The sequence below is a fragment of the Salvelinus alpinus genome, chromosome 3 (genome assembly GCF_045679555.1).
Source record: "Salvelinus alpinus chromosome 3, SLU_Salpinus.1, whole genome shotgun sequence".
NCBI classification, from domain to species: domain Eukaryota; kingdom Metazoa; phylum Chordata; class Actinopteri; order Salmoniformes; family Salmonidae; genus Salvelinus; species Salvelinus alpinus.
The window spans coordinates 92600559-92619810 of record NC_092088.1 but is presented as its reverse complement, the minus strand read 5'-3'; the positions used below and the strand labels follow the sequence as shown (position 1 = coordinate 92619810).

Genomic DNA, 19252 nt, shown 5'->3' with positions numbered 1-19252 from the left:
AACCCTAACTACTAACTAACCTTAACCACGCCCCACGTCAAGCTGGGCAGCTCCTTCACTAAGGTATCTAACGTAACCCTAACCTTACTGTAACTACTAACTAACCTTAACCACGCCCCACGTCAAGCTGGGCAGCTCCTTCACTAAGGTAACTAACGTAACCCTAACTACTAACTAACCTTAACCACGCCCCACGTCAAGCTGGGCAGCTCCTTCACTAAGGTATCTAACGTAACCCTAACTACTAACTAACCTTAACCACGCCCCACGTCAAGCTGGGCAGCTCCGTCACTAAGGTATCTAACGTAACCCTAACTACTAACTAACCTTAACCACGCCCCACGTCAAGCTGGGCAGCTCCTTCACTAAGGTATCTAACGTAACCCTAACCTTACTGTAACTACTAACTAACCTTAACCACGCCCCACGTCAAGCTGGGCAGCTCCTTCACTAAGGTATCTAACGTAACCCTAACTACTAACTAACCTTAACCACGCCCCACGTCAAGCTGGGCAGCTCCTTCACTAAGGTATCTAACGTAACCCTAACCTTACTGTAACTACTAACTAACCTTAACCACGCCCCACGTCAAGCTGGGCAGCTCCTTCACTAAGGTAACTAACGTAACCCTAACCTTACTGTAACTACTAACTAACCTTAACCACGTCCCACGTCAAGCTGGGCAGATCCTTCACTAAGGTAACTAACGTAACCCTAACCTTACTATAACTACTATAACTACTAACTAACCTTAACCACGTCCCACGTCAAGCTGGGCAGATCCTTCACTAAGGTAACTAACGTAACCCTAACCTTACTGTAACTACTATAACTACTAACTAACCTTAACCACGCCCCACGTCAAGCTGGGCAGCTCCTTCACTAAGGTAACTAACGTAACCCTAACCTTACTATAACTACTATAACTACTAACTAACCTTAACCACGTCCCACGTCAAGCTGGGCAGATCCTTCACTAAGGTAACTAACGTAACCCTAACCTTACTGTAACTACTATAACTACTAACTAACCTTAACCACGCCCCACGTCAAGCTGGGCAGCTCCTTCACTAAGGTATCTAACGTAACCCTAACCTTACTATAACTACTAACCAACCTTAACCACGCCCCACGTCCAGCTGGGCAGATCCTTCACTAAGGTAAGGCTGTATTTCCACTGCTGAGGGCAAGATTTAATCAAAGGTGCTTTGTTGACAAGCACATTGCATTTGAGCAACCAATAAATATTTGTTTTAATGTTAAATAGAGCCCCACAGTGCTGTCATAATACCCATAAAACCTAGCGGTCAAACCTGGAAATGGTTCCAATCGTTTTTCCACCATACATTTATTACCATAGGGAATTTTAGAAACACTTAAAATAAGGGCTGTGTTTTGTGTAGGTTTACCCTGGTGTGACGTTTTGATAACCATGTAAATCTCAGACAAGGTGACTTTTATATATATTTGGCTCTATTTACTCTGATTGGATATAATAACTCATACTGTGGAACTCTATGGCCAAGTCACCTTTATAAAGGCCTCATGCAGCTGTTTTTATCTCAATATCATATCATTTCTGGGTAACAATTAAGTACCTTACTGTAATAGTTTTAGATTAAAATGGTCAAAAAGAAACAAAAGTAGCATTTTAGCAAAAAAAACGATTTCTAAAGCAAGAATTTTGCTTGGACTGTCTGGGAGCGGTCTCTGAAAATGGAAAAACTAGCTGTTATTGGCAGAGAGGTTTGGAACTCTTTTTCTCATTGGTCTATTAACTAAAATACCGACTGGTGATGTCACCAGGCAAGCCAAAACTCCACCCATGCTGAACCTGCTGATTAGAAGGGCCTGTGTACTGTAGATTATTTTCAACCAGCAACTATCAGGAAATAATACTGATAAATTGTTCATACTTTTACAGTGTTCGTTTCATCAGCTGTTGTACAATGTAATTCAAAACGCAGGAAAAACTGAATTGACTGCTCTGGCCCTTTAATGCCAAACCAAATATCTAGTTACTTTTTGTTGATTTCAGTTGATTTGACCATAATAAAACATGTGGGTTGCCTCAATCCATTGATTGTTTGCTAGCGGTGGCTAACGTTGCTGAAGTTTGTAGTGGATGTTTAAAGAAAACCAAACCCTGGATGACAGTTTCTCCTGGCCCATAGACTACTTTCAGGGTGAGGAACCAGCTAACATCAAGATGTAAAATCCTGAACTTCCCTTTTATTTGTTTAATGAATGTTTCTGATTGGTGAAAGAGTTCACTCACCTTGTGTGTGGTCGGAATCTGTCCTTGATTAGAAGGAGAGAAGGATAAACAGAAGTGTTTCTCAAGGACCATAGTTGAATATCCTGTCCTGATGAATCACCTGCTCTTGGTGTTTGTTGGTTCAGATACATCCTCCACATGTTGACCTTTATTCACAGTACATTTGAATGGACAGGGCATGTTGACCTTTATTCACAGTACATTTGAATGGGCGTGGCATGCTGACCTTTATTCACAGTACATTTGAATGGGCGTGGCATGCTGACCTTTATTCACAGTACATTTGAATGGGAGTGGCATGCTGACCGTTATTCACAGTACATTTGAATGGACAGGGCATGTTGACCTTTATTCACAGTACATTTGAATGGGGCATGCTGACCTTTATTCACAGTACATTTGAATGGGGCATGCTGACCTTTAGTCACAGTACATTTGAATGGGGCATGCGTAGGGAATCTAAGATCCTTGTCCTTTTCTTCTCACTCAAAGCTAAACACACCAAACTCTGCATACATGTTCTGTTGGTGTTGAGCTGGTGCTCTATTGTTGTACTACCATACATTCATCCTCTATTTGTATAGGTCATCCAGTGGGAATAAACATGCCAAGATAGAGCTCTCTTTCCCTCCCTCTCCTCAAAGTATTTGTTACTGCTCTAAACTCAGCGTGACATACCTGTGTGTTCTACCAGGTCCAGGAATACCAGACGCGGTTCGAGAGCATCCCTGATATGCTGGAGCTGGATCACCTGACTGTGTCCGGTGACGTCACGTTCGGAAAACAAGTTTCTCTCAAGGTGAGTTCACAGGCCCCTGAGTTTTTTTGGCTAGGTCACATGGTCAGGGAAATTCTTAGTCCTACATTATCTCAGAGCAATATCTGTGATGGGCCAAGATGGAATGAAGGAACTTTACAATAACAATATCTGTGATGGGCCAAGATGGAATGAAGGAACTTTACAATAACAATATCTGTGATGGGCCAAGATGGAATGAAGGAACTTTACAATAACAATATCTGTGATGGGCCAAGATGGAATGAAGGAACTTTACAATAACAATATCTGTGATGGGCCAAGATGGAATGAAGGAACTTTACAATAACAATATCTGTGATGGGCCAAGATGGAATGAAGGAACTTTACAATAACAATATCTGTGATGGGCCAAGATGGAATGAAGGAACTTTACAATAACAATATCTGTGATGGGCCAAGATGGAATGAAGGAACTTTACAATAACAATATCTGTGATGGGCCAAGATGGAATGAAGGAACTTTACAATAACAATATCTGTGATGGGCCAAGATGGAATGAAGGAACTTTACAATATCTGTGATGGGCCAAGATGGAATGAAGGAACTTTACAATAACAATATCTGTGATGGGCCAAGATGGAATGAAGGAACTTTACAATAACAATATCTGTGATGGGCCAAGATGGAATGAAGGAACTTTACAATAACAATATCTGTGATGGGCCAAGATGGAATGAAGGAACTTTACAATAACAATGATGCAGTTGAAGTCAGAAGTTTATATCCACTTAGGTTGGAGTCATTAAAACTCGTTTTTCAACCACTCCACAAATTTCGTGTTAACAAACTATAGTTTTGGCAAGTCGGTTAGGACATCTACTTTGTGCATGACACAAGTCATTTTTCCAACAATTGTTTACAGACAGATTATTTCACTTATAATTCACTGTATCACAATTCCAGTGGGTCAGAAGTTTACATACACTAAGTTGACTGTGCCTTTAAACAGCTTGGAAAATTCCAGAAAAGGATGTCATGGCTTCAGAAGCTTCTGATAGGTTAATTGACATCATTTGAGTCAATTGGAGGTGTACCTGTGGATGTATTTCAAGGCCTACCTTCAAACTCAGTGCCTCTTTGCTTGACATCATGGGATAATCAAAAGAAATCAGCCAAGACCTCAGAAAAAAAATGTGTAGACCTCCACAAGTCTGGTTCATCCTTGGGAGCAATTTCCAAACGCCTGAAGGTACCGCGTTCATCTGTACAAACAATAGTACGCAAGTATAAACACCATGGGACCACGCAGCTGTCATACCGCTCAGGAAGGAGACGCGTTCTGTCTCCTAGAGATGAACGTACTTTGGTGCGAAAAGTGCAAATCAATCCCAGAACAACAGCAAAGGACCTTGTGAAGATGCTGGAGGAAACAGGTACAAAAGTATCTATATCCACAGTAAAAGGAGTCCTATATTGACATAACCTGAAAGGCTGTTCAGCAAGGAAGAAGCCACGGCTCCAAAAGCGCCATAAAAAAGACAGACTACGGTTTGCAACTGCACATGGGGACAAAGATCGTACTTTTTGGAGAAATGTCCTCTAGTCTGATGAAACCAAAAAATAACTGTTTGGCCATAATGACCATCGTTATGTTTGGAGGAAAAAGGGGGAGGCTTGCAAGCCGAAGAACACCATCCCAACCGTGAAGCACGCTGGTGGCAGCATCATGTTGTGGGGGTGCTTTGATGCAGGAGGGACTGGTGCACTTCACAAAATAGATGGCTTCATGAGGAGGGACAATTATGTGCATATATTGAAGCAACATCTCAAGACATCAGTCAGGAAATTAAAGCTTGGTCGCAAATGGGTCTTCCAAATGGATAATGACCCCAAGCATACTTCCAAAGTTGTGGCAAATGGCTTAAGGACAACAAATTCAAGGTATAGGAGTGGCCATCACAAAGCCTTGAGCTCAATCCTATAGAGAATTTGTGGGCTTTTTCGTACTAGCATTCCTTTCTGATTACTATGACTATGCCTAATTCACATACTCTGGACTCCACATGCTTTATCAGCTGGAACGTCAAAGGAATTAACTTGGTGGTCAAGCGTAGCCGAGTGTATTCTCATCTTAAGGACTTAAGTCCGGACATAGTTTTTCTCCAAGAGACCCATCTCCGGTCCAGTGACCATGATAAACTAAAGACAGAATGGGTAGACCATATATTTCACTCCAACTTTGGTGCTAAGGCCAGAGGGGCAGCCATCCTTATCAGAAAAGGCACCCCGTTTGTCTCCTCCAAAGTAATTTCAGATACTAATGGCAGATATATTATAGTGATGGGGAGATTGTTTAGCACACAGGTTATTCTGGCTAACCTCTATGGTCCTAATTGGGATGACGCAACATTTCCTCTGACCTCATCGCAACACTTCCTGACCTTAACTCTCATCATTTGATATTGGGCGGAGATTTCAATTGTGTATTGCATCCAAGTCTAGACAGATCCAGATTGAAGTCCAACAATGTAATTTCAAAGTCAGGCGCAGTAATTTACTCCTTTCTAGAATCCTATAATTTGTCTGATACATGGAGGAGGAGCAATCCTCCACTGCTAAACAGTACTCCTTTTTTTCTCCAGTCCACCAATCATACTCTGGGATTGACTTTTTCCTGCTGGACAATAGAATTCTTCCTTTTGTAACTAAGGGCCAATACCACAGCATCATTATCTCAGACCATAGCCCTGTCCAGATAGATATCTGCTTTCCAGACAGTACTGTGTCACAACGCGCGTGTCGACTTGTCCCACTACTACTATCCTGTAGTGCCTTTAAAAAATACATTTCAGCTCTCATTGATGTCTTTTTACAGATCAACGTCGCCCCTGATGTGTCTCACTCTACTGTGTGGGCGATGTTAAAACCTTATCTAAGGGGCTACATTACTTCGTACACAGCATATGACAACAAACAGCAAACGCTTAGCGCCGCTATAACAACTCATTCTAGATGTGGACAACAGATATGCCTCTTCTCCGACTCCTGAACTCTACAAAGAGAGACCGCTACACCAATCGGAATTTGACAATCTTTCCACCAAACAAACGGAGCAGCTTCTGTTTAAGTCGAGGTAAAAATTCTCTGAACACGGAGAGAAAGCTGCCAAGTTGTTATCTCACCAGCTTGGACAATCAGCTGCCAGCAGCACCAGACCTGACATCTGTGTTGCAGCTGATTTAACTACTATCAATCCCAAAGACACCAACAATCAATTGAAGCAATTCTATTCTGCTCTTTACTCATCAGAGGCTCTTCCTGACACATCTCGTATGCATGCATTCCTAGACACTCTGGACATCCCCTGTCTCAATTCAGATGAACAAACCAACATGGATGCCTCAGTAAGTGATGATGAAGCTACTCTGGCAGTCCAGTCCATGCAGAGCGGTAAAGCCCCTGGGCCTGATGGCTTCCCTGTTGAATTTTATAAAGCATTCTCCTCTAAACTATCCCCTATTCTCAGCTCAATGTACAATGAAATCCTTTCTAGTCAGAAACTGCCACAGACACCCAGGCGACTATTTCGGTTTTGCTTAAAAAAGACAAGAATCCCCTAGACTATGGCTCATACTGCTCTGTAAGCCTTTTGTGCTGCGATTATAACATTCTCACTAAGGTCCTCTCGCTCCGTTTAGAGACAGGGATGCCGATTATAACATTCTCACTAAGGTGACCGTTTAGAGACAGGGATGCGATTATAACATTCTCACTAAGGTCCTCTCACGCCGTTTAGAGACAGGGATGGCGATTATAACATTCTCACTAAGGTCCTCTCACGCCGTTTAGAGACAGGGATGCCGAATATAATTAACTGTGACCAAACTGGATTTATCTCAGGTAGGCAATCTTTCTATAGTATGCGCCGGCTATTTAATATTCTTTATTCTGCCCACTCAACTCTACAGCCAGAGGTTGTCAGCTCTCTTGATGCTGAAAAGGCTTTCGACCGGGTTGAGTGGGAATATCTATTTACAGTACTAGAGAGATTGGGGTTTGGCCCATCATTCCTTTCCTGGATTAAGATTTTGTACTCGTCCCCAGTGGCTTCTGTTCGCACCAACAATGTTACCTCCAGCTAGGGGGGTGGAGGGGAGGGAGGGAGGGAGGGAGGGAGGGAGGGAGTGGGTGGGTGGGTGGAGAATGATTTTTGTTGCTATATCTGAAAATCTATAAATAACGGGTTTTTTAAATTAAAAAGCAAATAAACTAAACCTGAACTTTTTAATTAACCCCTTTACGTCCCTCCTCTCCTTTTCTCCCTGTAGGGAACGGTAATCATCATAGCCAATCACGGAGATCGTATCGACATCCCGGCTGGAACGATACTGGAGAACAAGATTGTGTCGGGCAACCTTCGCATCCTGGACCACTGAAGCCTTTAACTACTCCTCCAGCACCACACATCCACCACCATCATGTGACGAAGCCAGACACATTCACCACCATCATGTGACGAAGCCAGACACATCCACCTCCATCATGTGACCAAGCCAGACACATCCACCACCATCATGTGACCAAGCCAAACACATCCACCCCAACCATGTGACCGAGCCAGACTTGATCCAGACTCCTTTAAATAAACTCCTTAGAGAGGGGTGCCATACCCAACAGATTGTGATGTGATATCCATGCTATACTAGACCTGTAGTATTTCAGCTCCCTACCCATTAGATTCCCTTACTGGATGAGAATGATGATACACGTCATATGGATGTGATGTCAATGTTCAATATCCACTGTACATATTAGTGCAGTTTTAGGCTGGGATTCAATCCGATCGCGGATTTGGACAATGCACCATTTAAAGGTAACTCCTGGTTGAGCCGACAGATGCAGTGTTTACCGTGAATTTAGTGTCCATGAACGTGGGACTTTAAAACATTACAGACAAAGTGGGATGGGATCGCATCCTCGGCCCTAATTGACAATTCAATATTATATCATGTCCACAACAATATTATATCATGTCCACAACAATATCGAAGGAATACCGGTCAACAATATTATATCATGTCCACAACAATATTATATAATGTCCACAACAATATCGAAGGAATACCAGTCAACAATATTATGAAATACTTGTCATTGTTATTTTATCAGAACATATTTTGAAGGAGTTTGTCAAGTCTTTTTTTTTTTTTTTTTTTTACAACAAAATTATTATTTCACTGTAATCTTATTCCACTTGTACCTTACTGTGTCTATCCATCCCTCTCTCCATCCCTCTCTATCCCTCTCCACCCCTCTCTCCATCCCTCTCTCTATCCCTCTCTCCATCCCTCTCTCTATCCCTCTCTCTATCCCTCTCCATATCCCTCTCCATATCCCTCTCTCCACCCCTCTCCACCCCTCTCCATCCCTCTCTCTATCCCTCTCTCCATCCCTCTCTCTATCCCTCTCTCCATGCCTCTCTCCATCCCTCTCTCATCCCTCTCCATCCCTCTCCATCCCTCTCTCATCTCTATCCATCCCTCTCTCCAATAGCTCTCTGTCCAGAAAGAGAGAGAACGGTTACATTTTCTGCTCAAGTGTTGTTTTTACACACAGAGACCTACTGTAGGAGAGTTGATGACACACAGAGACCTACTGTAGGAGAGTTGATGACACACAGAGACCTACTGTAGGAGAGTTGATGACACACAGAGGTCTACTGTAGGAGAGTTGACGACACACAGAGGTCTACTGTAGGAGAGTTGATGACACACAGAGGTCTACTGTAGGAGAGTTGATGACACACAGAGGTCTACTGTAGGAGAGTTGATGACACACAGAGGTCTACTGTAGGAGAGTTGATGACACACAGAGGTCTACTGTAGGAGAGTTGATGACACACAGAGACCTACTGTAGGAGAGTTGATGACACACAGAGGTCTACTGTAGGAGAGTTGATGACACACAGAGGTCTAGGGCACGATTCAATCCGTATCACAGAAGTTCAGCGTTATAGCGCGATTTAAATTAGGAAACGTTTACCGTGAATGCAGTCTCCGCTAACACGCTAACATTGCCTGTAAATTTCTATTGCGCTGTAGCGCAGATCTTCAGCACTACGGATTGAATCAAGTTCCTACTATCAGACGGTTGAATGACAACTCAATGTCTGAGGGGCCTCCTGTCTGCAGAACGGGAGTCTGAAAGCAATACGAGTGTTGTCCTGTGACTGAAAGCAATACGAGTGTTGTCCTGAGACCGGAAGGGAGTCCCAGCTGCAGCTACTCTCGAGCTGAATAAAGTGCAATATGAAATTAGCTCTATGCCTCTTCTGTGTTTAACTGTTTAACAGGACTACTATGGGGGATTTAGACTTTCAAAAGTCATTTACACTTGAGCCAACATCCGTAGTGTTTGCGATCTCTGTGAACGTCAGGGAAATTGCCTTTTAAAAGACACATTTTCAGTGTGCTTGTCGACAACACACCTTTCATTGAACCCCGAGGTTCAGTCTTATTACAATAAAGTACAGCATACAGCATCTGTACTGCTCTTTCATTCTCAAACGCTTTACTTCACAGTAGTGGTTTTCTGGGACATCTATTGGGCGTTCCTGGTGGTTACGTAGGCCCTATTTCACATTTTTTCTAAAGTGTTTGCTTCGTTACTTGCCGGTTTGTACTCAACAACACAATTATCCTATACAGCGCAAACCGTTCAACAGTCTTCGAGATATGTTTTTATATTTTTTAATTTAACCTTTATTTAACTAGGTAAGTCAGTTAAGAACAAATTCTTATTTACAATTACGGTCTACCCCGGCCAAACTCGGATGACGCTGGGCCAATTGTGCGACTCCCAATCACGGATACGAACCGGGGACTGTAGTGACGCCTCTTGCATTGAGATGCAGTACCTTAGATAGCTGCACACAATTGAGTCCTGCTGAACACAGTCCATGTCTACAGTGCACATTCTGCAGAAATCTATTTCCACTCTGACGACTCAAGGTCTTTGAGAATCTCCGCAGGCTGAAGGCAATTATACTGCAGTCACAAGGTAATGCAGAGCTAGTGATCCGGTAAACCTACACTGATAATGGCCTGAGCAGTGGCAGGAGAAGGGGAGAGTGTGTGTAACAGATGTATAGTGTACTCTCCATGCGTTGTGTTTTAAAATAATAAATCACTTCGGCCAGTGGTCCCAGTTGAGCATCATTTATTTCTGCTGTGGTTAAATGGGACCACTGGCCGAAGTGATTTATTATTTTAAAACACAACGCATGGAGAGTACACTATACATCTGTTACACTGGTGCCGTGACCCGTCTTCTTGTCTTGCTGGACGTCACGTAGAGGGATCGGAGACCCGGCTTCAAGAAGTACTGTGGTTGCTGATACACGCCTAAGGTCTAGGTTTTGCATTCTGCGCAAGTGGAGTTCTCAGGGAGCTCCTGGTAGCATGAGTGAGTGGGGAATATAATATACTGTTTATTAGTTGTATGTGTTGATGTTATGATTATTTAGTGATGTAATTGTGCGGTTACGCTAGTGACCTTCGGAAGCCAATTAACGTGAGGGTGATGCCATTTTCTACCACACGGTGGCGACAACTATTTATTAAGGCGTTTCTTGTTACTTTTCTGTGTTGATTCTTGGCCTTGTTAGACAACCACTACTGAACTTTTATTTTGAGTGCATTATGTTCAAGCTGATTTTATAGAAGTGTTCATATTGATTGTGATAATTTTCATTTTTATTTTTTTGGGGCACTTAATATTTACAAAAAAATATATATATATATATTTTAAAAATGGAAAGTTTTGGGAGAGGTAGGGGAGTTTTCATGTTTAACCCTTCACTGCCAGTGGGTAGGGGGGCATCTATTTCTCCAGTTACTTCCACACCTCTGGCCAGGCCAACTACGCAGGCAAGTGTGCACCTTCCACATGATTTAGAGCTACCTCAACTCAGTGCATTTGAGCCAGTTTCACCTAATCCTAGGAAGGAGGATGTTTCTATGGATTTCCTGGCAGACATTGTTAAGCAGATAGGTTACTCAATAGGTGAAAATATTGCCTCTTGTTTGGAATCAAAGGCTATGGGAGATGGGGTGGGACAGAAGGTTGATTATGTTGGTGGTACCAAGGTTGGGGCCAGCTCTAGTCTAAATGTAGTGGTGAAAAATGATGTCAGGGAACCAGCGTGTTTCAGGGGGGATGGTTCAGAGGAATGCACAGTGCATGAATGGGAGGAGACTATGTTAGTGTACATGCAGAAGAAGGGCTATGGTGGGCAGGAGAGGTCAGATGAAGTTTTGGGTAAGCTGACAGGGCGGGCACGTGACGTGGTAAGAGTAAGCCTACGCAGTAACCCAGTTGACTTAAGCCAGGGCCCTAGACCGGTTTTTGACATTCTGAAGCATCACTTTACGTCGTCCCCTCGCCCCGACACGGGCGCGAACCAGGGACCCTCTGCACACATCAACAACTGACACCCACGAAGCATCGTTACCCATCGCTCCACAAAAGCCACGGCCCTTGCAGAGCAAGGGGCAACCCTACTTAAGTCTCAGAGCAAGTGACGTAACTGATTGAAATGCTAGTAGCGCGTACCCGCTAACTAGCTAGCCATTTCACATCCGTTACACTCACCCCCCTTTCAACCTCCTCCTTTTCCGCAGCAACCAGTGATCCGGGTCAACAGCATCAATGTAACAGTATAACTTTACGTCGTCCCCTCGCCCCGACACGGGCGCGAACCAGGGACCCTCTGCACACATCAACAACGGTCGCCCACGAAGCGTCGTTACCCATCGCTCCACAAAGGCCACGGCCCTTGCAGAGCAAGGGGAAACCCTACTTAAGTCTCAGAGCAAGTGACGTAACTGATTGAAATGCTAGTAGCGCGTACCCGCTAACTAGCTAGCCATTTCACATCCGTTACACTCACCCCCCTTTCAACCTCCTCCTTTTCCGCAGCAACCAGTGATCCGGGTCAACAGCATCAATGTAACAGTATAACTTTAAACCGTCCCCTCGCCCCGACACGGGCGCGAACCAGGGACCTTCTGCACACATCAACAACGGTCGCCCACGAAGCATCGTTACCCATCGCTCCACAAAAGCCGCGGCCCTTGCAGAGCAAAGGGGCAACCCTACTTAAGTCTCAGAGCAAGTGACGTAACTGATTGAAATGCTAGTAGCGCGTACCCGCTAACTAGCTAGCCATTTCACATCCGTTACATGTGCAGAGTCCTGGGAACATAAAGATAAGCACTGGTCAGTGGAAATAAGGCCTGCCCAAGCAGTTGGTCAGCAAAAACACAAACAGTATTTAGTGCTAAAACTGCGGTGGAAAAAGTACCCAAATGTCATACTTGAGTAAAAGTAAAGATACCTTAATAGAAAATGACTCAAGTAAAAGTCACCCAGTAAAATAGTATTTGACTAAAAGTCTAAAAGTATTTGGTTTTAAATATACTTAAGTATCAAAAGTAATAATTTCAAATGACTTATTTAAAGCAAACCAGACGGCACCATTTTTTATTTATTTACAGATAGCCAGGGTCACACTCCAACACTCAGACATCATTTACAGATAGCCAGGGTCACACTCCAACACTCAGACATCATTTACAGATAGCCAGGGTCACACTCCAACACTCAGACATCATTTACAGATAGCCAGGGTCACACTCCAACACTCAGACATCATTTACAGATAGCCAGGGTCACACTCCAACACTCAGACATCATTTACAGATAGCCAGGGTCACACTCCAACACTCAGACATCATTTACAGATAGCCAGGGTCACACTCCAACACTCAGACATCATTTACAGATAGCCAGGGTCACACTCCAACACTCAGACATCATTTACAGATAGCCAGGGTCACACTCCAACACTCAGACATCATTTACAGATAGCCAGGGTCACACTCCAACACTCAGACATCATTTACAGATAGCCAGGGTCACACTCCAACACTCAGACATCATTTACAGATAGCCAGGGTCACACTCCAACACTCAGACATCATTTACAGATAGCCAGGGTCACACTCCAACACTCAGACATCATTTACAGATAGCCAGGGGCACACTCCAACACTCAGACATCATTTACAGATAGCCAGGGTCACACTCCAACACTCAGACATCATTTACAGATAGCCAGGGTCACACTCCAACACTCAGACATCATTTACAGATAGCCAGGGTCACACTCCAACACTCAGACATCATTTACAGATAGCCAGGGTCACACTCCAACACTCAGACATCATTTACAGATAGCCAGGGTCACACTCCAACACTCAGACATCATTTACAGATAGCCAGGGTCACACTCCAACACTCAGACATCATTTACAGATAGCCAGGGTCACACTCCAACACTCAGACATCATTTACAGATAGCCAGGGTCACACTCCAACACTCAGACATCATTTACAGATAGCCAGGGTCACACTCCAACACTCAGACATCATTTACAGATAGCCAGGGTCACACTCCAACACTCAGACATCATTTACAGATAGCCAGGGTCACACTCCAACACTCAGACATCATTTACAGATAGCCAGGGTCACACTCCAACACTCAGACATCATTTACAGATAGCCAGGGTCACACTCCAACACTCAGACATCATTTACAGATAGCCAGGGTCACACTCCAACACTCAGACATCATTTACAGATAGCCAGGGTCACACTCCAACACTCAGACATCATTTACAGATAGCCAGGGTCACACTCCAACACTCAGACATCATTTACAGATAGCCAGGGTCACACTCCAACACTCAGACATCATTTACAGATAGCCAGGGTCACACTCCAACACTCAGACATCATTTACAGATAGCCAGGGTCACACTCCAACACTCAGACATCATTTACAGATAGCCAGGGTCACACTCCAACACTCAGACATCATTTACAGATAGCCAGGGTCACACTCCAACACTCAGACATCATTTACAGATAGCCAGGGTCACACTCCAACACTCAGACATCATTTACAGATAGCCAGGGTCACACTCCAACACTCAGACATCATTTACAGATAGCCAGGGTCACACTCCAACACTCAGACATCATTTACAGATAGCCAGGGTCACACTCCAACACTCAGACATCATTTACAGATAGCCAGGGTCACACTCCAACACTCAGACATCATTTACAGATAGCCAGGGTCACACTCCAACACTCAGACATCATTTACAGATAGCCAGGGTCACACTCCAACACTCAGACATCATTTACAGATAGCCAGGGTCACACTCCAACACTCAGACATTATTTACAGATAGCCAGGGTCACACTCCAACACTCAGACATCATTTACAGATAGCCAGGGTCACACTCCAACACTCAGACATCATTTACAGATAGCCAGGGTCACACTCCAACACTCAGACATTATTTACAGATAGCCAGGGTCACACTCCAACACTCAGACATCATTTACAGATAGCCAGGGTCACACTCCAACACTCAGACATCATTTACAGATAGCCAGGGTCACACTCCAACACTCAGACATCATTTACAGATAGCCAGGGTCACACTCCAACACTCAGACATTATTTACAGATAGCCAGGGTCACACTCCAACACTCAGACATCATTTACAGATAGCCAGGGTCACACTCCAACACTCAGACATCATTTACAGATAGCCAGGGTCACACTCCAACACTCAGACATCATTTACAGATAGCCAGGGTCACACTCCAACACTCAGACATCATTTACAGATAGCCAGGGTCACACTCCAACACTCAGACATCATTTACAGATAGCCAGGGTCACACTCCAACACTCAGACATCATTTACAAATAGCCAGGGTCACACTCCAACACTCAGACATCATTTACAGATAGCCAGGGTCACACTCCAACACTCAGACATCATTTACAGATAGCCAGGGTCACACTCCAACACTCAGACATCATTTACAGATAGCCAGGGTCACACTCCAACACTCAGACATCATTTACAGATAGCCAGGGTCACACTCCAACACTCAGACATCATTTACAGATAGCCAGGGTCACACTCCAACACTCAGACATCATTTACAGATAGCCAGGGTCACACTCCAACACTCAGACATCATTTACAAATGAAGCATTTATGTTTATTGAGTTCACCAGATCAGAGGCAGTAGATGACCAGGGCTGTTCTCTTGATAAGTGTGTGCATTGGACCATTTTCCTGTCCTGCAAAGCATTCTAAATGTAACTAGTACTTTTGGGTGTCAGGGAAAATGTATGGAGTAAAAAGTACATTATTTTATTTAGGATTATAGTGAAGTAAAAGTAAAAGTCGTCAAAAAATAAATAGTAAAGTAAAGTATAGATACCCAAAAAAACTACTACTTAGGTACTTTAAAGTATTTTTACACCACTGGCTTTAAGTCTACGTTAGATGGTGAAGGTGAGTGGAGTTAAGGTGTGTGTGACTTCACATGTCATTTCAGAATATACAGATACTGTGACACACAACAAACACACACTCTCTCCTCGCTCCTTTTAAGGACACACAGTTTATCTACAAGATGAGAATAGTATTATCGCTCCTTAATATAACTAGGAACATTTACCCATGCGGCCATGACCCATTTTCCCCTTCTGACAATAAACACATAAATCGCTGAAAGGGCCATCTTGATAATACGTTGCGTGATGCTGTGGTCCAGGTGCTGCTGCTCTGGTGCTTGGCTTTGCTGACTGCAGGATGTGGACAGCTTTCACTGCTGCTGATATCTCCACTACTCCCTCCTTACAGCAGAGCATCAGCTGTTTCTGGAGGTTAGAGGTCATCACCGTCTTAAAATCATGACTTTGGTTAAGGATGATGGCAGGCATCTCTTCAGAAACAGGGGGGGCACTGTGGTCTTTGAACCTCTGGAGGAAGTGGATGTTGTCCTCTGTGTGAGAGAACTGCTCCAGCTCAGCATCTCTCCTCCTCAGCTCAGCCACCTCCTGCTCCAGTCGCTCCAGGAGGCCTTCAGCCTGACTCACTTCAGCCTTCTCCTGGGCTCTGATCAGCTCCTTCACCTCAGAGCCCCTTGTCTCCATGGTGCGGATCAGCTCAGCAAAGATCCTCTCGCTGTTGTCCACGGCTGCCTGTGCAGAGAGCTTCAGAGAGTCCACAGCCTGTCTCAGCTCCTGCATCTCCTTCTCTCTCTCCTGGATTCTCTGCTGAGATTTCTGTTGCTTCTCCCCCACCTGCTTCTGTTTCTCAGTCCTCTCTGCTGCAGCTGAGACTGTATCATGGCCTTTATGTTCATCCATGGTACACAGATAACAGATGCACTGCTGATCGGTACGACAGTAAACCTCCAGCAGTTTGTCATGTTGAGAGCAGATCTTCTCCTGTAGTTGTGTGGAGGCTTTGACCAGCATGTGCTTCTTTAAGGCAGGGAAATTATAGTGAGGCTGGAGGTGAGTCTCACAGTAAGAGGCCAGACACGCCAGACAGGACATGAGGGCTTTGTGTTTTCTCCCAGTGCAGAAATCACACTCCACATCTCCAGGTCCAGCATAACAGTGAGCAGGAGGAGCAGCAGGAGGAACAGCAGGAGGAGCAGCAGGAGGAGCAGCAGGAGGAGCAGTATGAAGAGCAGTATGTTTCAGTTTCTCCACCACTTTAGCCAGCAACGTGTTTCTCTTCAGAACAGGCCTTTGGACAAAGGTCTGTCGGCACTCTGGGCAGCTGTAAACACCTTTCAGATCGTCCTGATCCCAGCAGCCCTCAATACAGCCCATACAGTAGCTGTGTCCACAGGAAATAGTCACCGGATCCTTAAGTATATCCAGACAGATCGAACAGCTAAATGAATCCGGATCTTCAAAAAATGCCCTTGCCATTTTGACTCACTAACAAACGGCGCAGAGGAGTATCAGAGATAACTTTCGATTTCCTTGTTTGTGCAGAGGAAGAGGAGTGGCCTCCACAAGGGTAATACGAAACTTCCTGGTTCTGTGTGTGCAGTGTGCAAATCCTTGCCTGCAGAGGACACATTGAGATATCCTGCATTCCTGTTTCTCAGTCCTTTCTGCTCTCGCTGAGACTGGATCATCATGGTCTTTACGTTCATCTATCAGACAGATATAACAGATACTCTGCTGATCATCTATCAGACAGACATAACAGATACCCTGCTGATCATCTATCAGACAGATATAACAGATCCTCTGCTGATCATCTATCAGACAGATATAACAGATACCCTGCTGATCATCTATCAGACAGATATAACAGATACCCTGCTGATCATCTATCAGACAGATATAACAGATCCTCTGCTGATCATCTATCAGACAGATATAACAGATACCCTGCTGATCATCTATCAGACAGATATAACAGATACCCTGCCGATCATCTATCAGACAGATATAACAGATACCCTGCTGATCATCTATCAGACAGATATAACAGATACCCTGCCGATCATCTATCAGACAGATATAACAGATACCCTGCTGATCATCTATCAGACAGATATAACAGATACCCTGCTGATCGTCTATCAGACAGATATAACAGATACCCTGCTGATCATCTATCAGACAGATATAACAGAGGTCACATTCCTCTCCAGTGAGACTGAATCAAAGCAGAGGTACCATTCCTCTCCAGTGAGTCTGAATCAAATCAGAGGTCCCATTCCTCTCCAGTGAGACTGAATCAAAGCAGAGGTCCCATTCCTCTCCAGAGAGACTGAATCAAAGCAGAGGTCCCCTTCCTCTCCAGAGAGACTGAATCAAATCAGAGGTCCCATTCCTCTCCAGAGAGACTGAACAGTTGGGACTCTGACTCCCCTGTTCTCTGATAGATTCCAGAGAGACACTACTGACCTGTTGTGTACTACATACAATAATTTTTAAAGAGAGAAAATTACAGCCCCATATCCCACTTAGACATCCCACACAAAAACAAAAACAAACCTGCCTGATCGCTCTCTCACACACACACACACACACACACACACACACACACACACACACACACACACACACACACACACACACACACACACACACACACACACACACACACACACACACACACACACACACACACACACACACACACACACACACACACACACACACACACACACACACACGCACACACATCACCTAACAATGTCACCCACTCCTGAATGCTTATCTTTCCCTCCTGACGTGTGTAGAAGACTAGTTCTTTGTGATTGGCTGGAGATAGAGGGGCATCCCAAATGGTACCCTATCCCCTATATAGTGCACTACATTTCAGCAGAACCCTATGGCCCTGGTCAAAAGTAGTGCACTACATAGGGAATAGGGTGCCACTTGGGACACATCCAGAGACGGTGACTGCTGAGGGGAAAAACTACACGGATGTGCAAAAACATTACAGTAACAATAAATGAATATGACACATTTAATAACTCTGCAACAGCACCTTCTCTCTGGTCTGCAGGTCTGATAGGAGAGTTTTAATAATAACACAAACCATTAAACCAACAGGGATGTGATATATGCATCAGCAGCCCATTAGTGTAGCTTGACTTCTGTATTTTACACATCACTGCACACTACAGCGATTGGATAAAGGTGTGTGATATTCTAGTCCTGGTATAGTAATAATAGAACACGTCCATTGTTCTTATACAGTAGCATGTTAGATTCACCGTGGAGAAAATCAAGACATGTATAGACACGGTCTCAGCCCCTGCACTCGGATCAAAGTGAAGAAGAAGCTCTGATCTGGACTAATTCAGAAGCATCTCTCCTGCTCCATCAGAATAAATCACTAACAACCCTCCTCTCTCACACAGACACACATTCAATACAGAGAACCCTCTTCAAAACACTTCCACAAAGCCTGACATCACAAGACACTGACATCACAAGACACACACAACTCTGACATCACAAGACACTGACATCACAAGACACTGACATCACAAGACACTGACACACACAACTCTGACATCACAAGACACTGACATCACAAGACACTGACACACACAACTCTGACATCACAAGACACTGACATCACACAACTCTGACATCACAAGACACTGACACACACAACTCTGACATCACAAGACACTGACACACACAACTCTGACATCACAAGACACTGACATCACAAGACACTGACATCACAAGACACACACAACTCTGACATCACAAGACA

General features: G+C 44.2%; 2 protein-coding genes across 4 annotated transcripts in view; one reads left to right on the top strand and one right to left on the bottom strand.

Annotated features, from left to right (window-relative positions):
- The window catches only part of ugp2b (UDP-glucose pyrophosphorylase 2b), a 113899-nt gene extending 104543 nt beyond the window's left edge, over positions 1-9356 (top strand). For all 3 annotated transcript variants that reach the window (XM_071394509.1, XM_071394510.1, XM_071394508.1), the window contains exons 10-11: positions 2973-3077; positions 7368-9356. In XM_071394509.1, coding sequence (XP_071250610.1) covers positions 2973-3077; positions 7368-7475 — 213 coding nt within the window. In that variant the 3' untranslated portion in view covers positions 7476-9356. The remainder of the gene's footprint in view (positions 1-2972; positions 3078-7367) is intronic.
- Positions 9357-12554: 3198 nt separating this feature from the next.
- Positions 12555-16995, bottom strand: LOC139571537 (E3 ubiquitin-protein ligase TRIM47-like). Its single transcript, XM_071394511.1, has one exon. The coding sequence runs from the start codon at positions 16927-16929 to the stop codon at positions 15646-15648; it is 1284 nt and encodes a 427-aa protein (XP_071250612.1). The 5' UTR covers positions 16930-16995; the 3' UTR covers positions 12555-15645.
- Between the last annotated feature and the right edge of the window lie 2257 nt (positions 16996-19252).

Excerpts from the sequence above, each read along its gene's own strand:
- LOC139571537 (XM_071394511.1), bottom strand. The coding sequence starts at position 16,929 with ATGGCAAGGGCATTTTTTGAAGATCCGGATTCATTTAGCTGTTCGATC.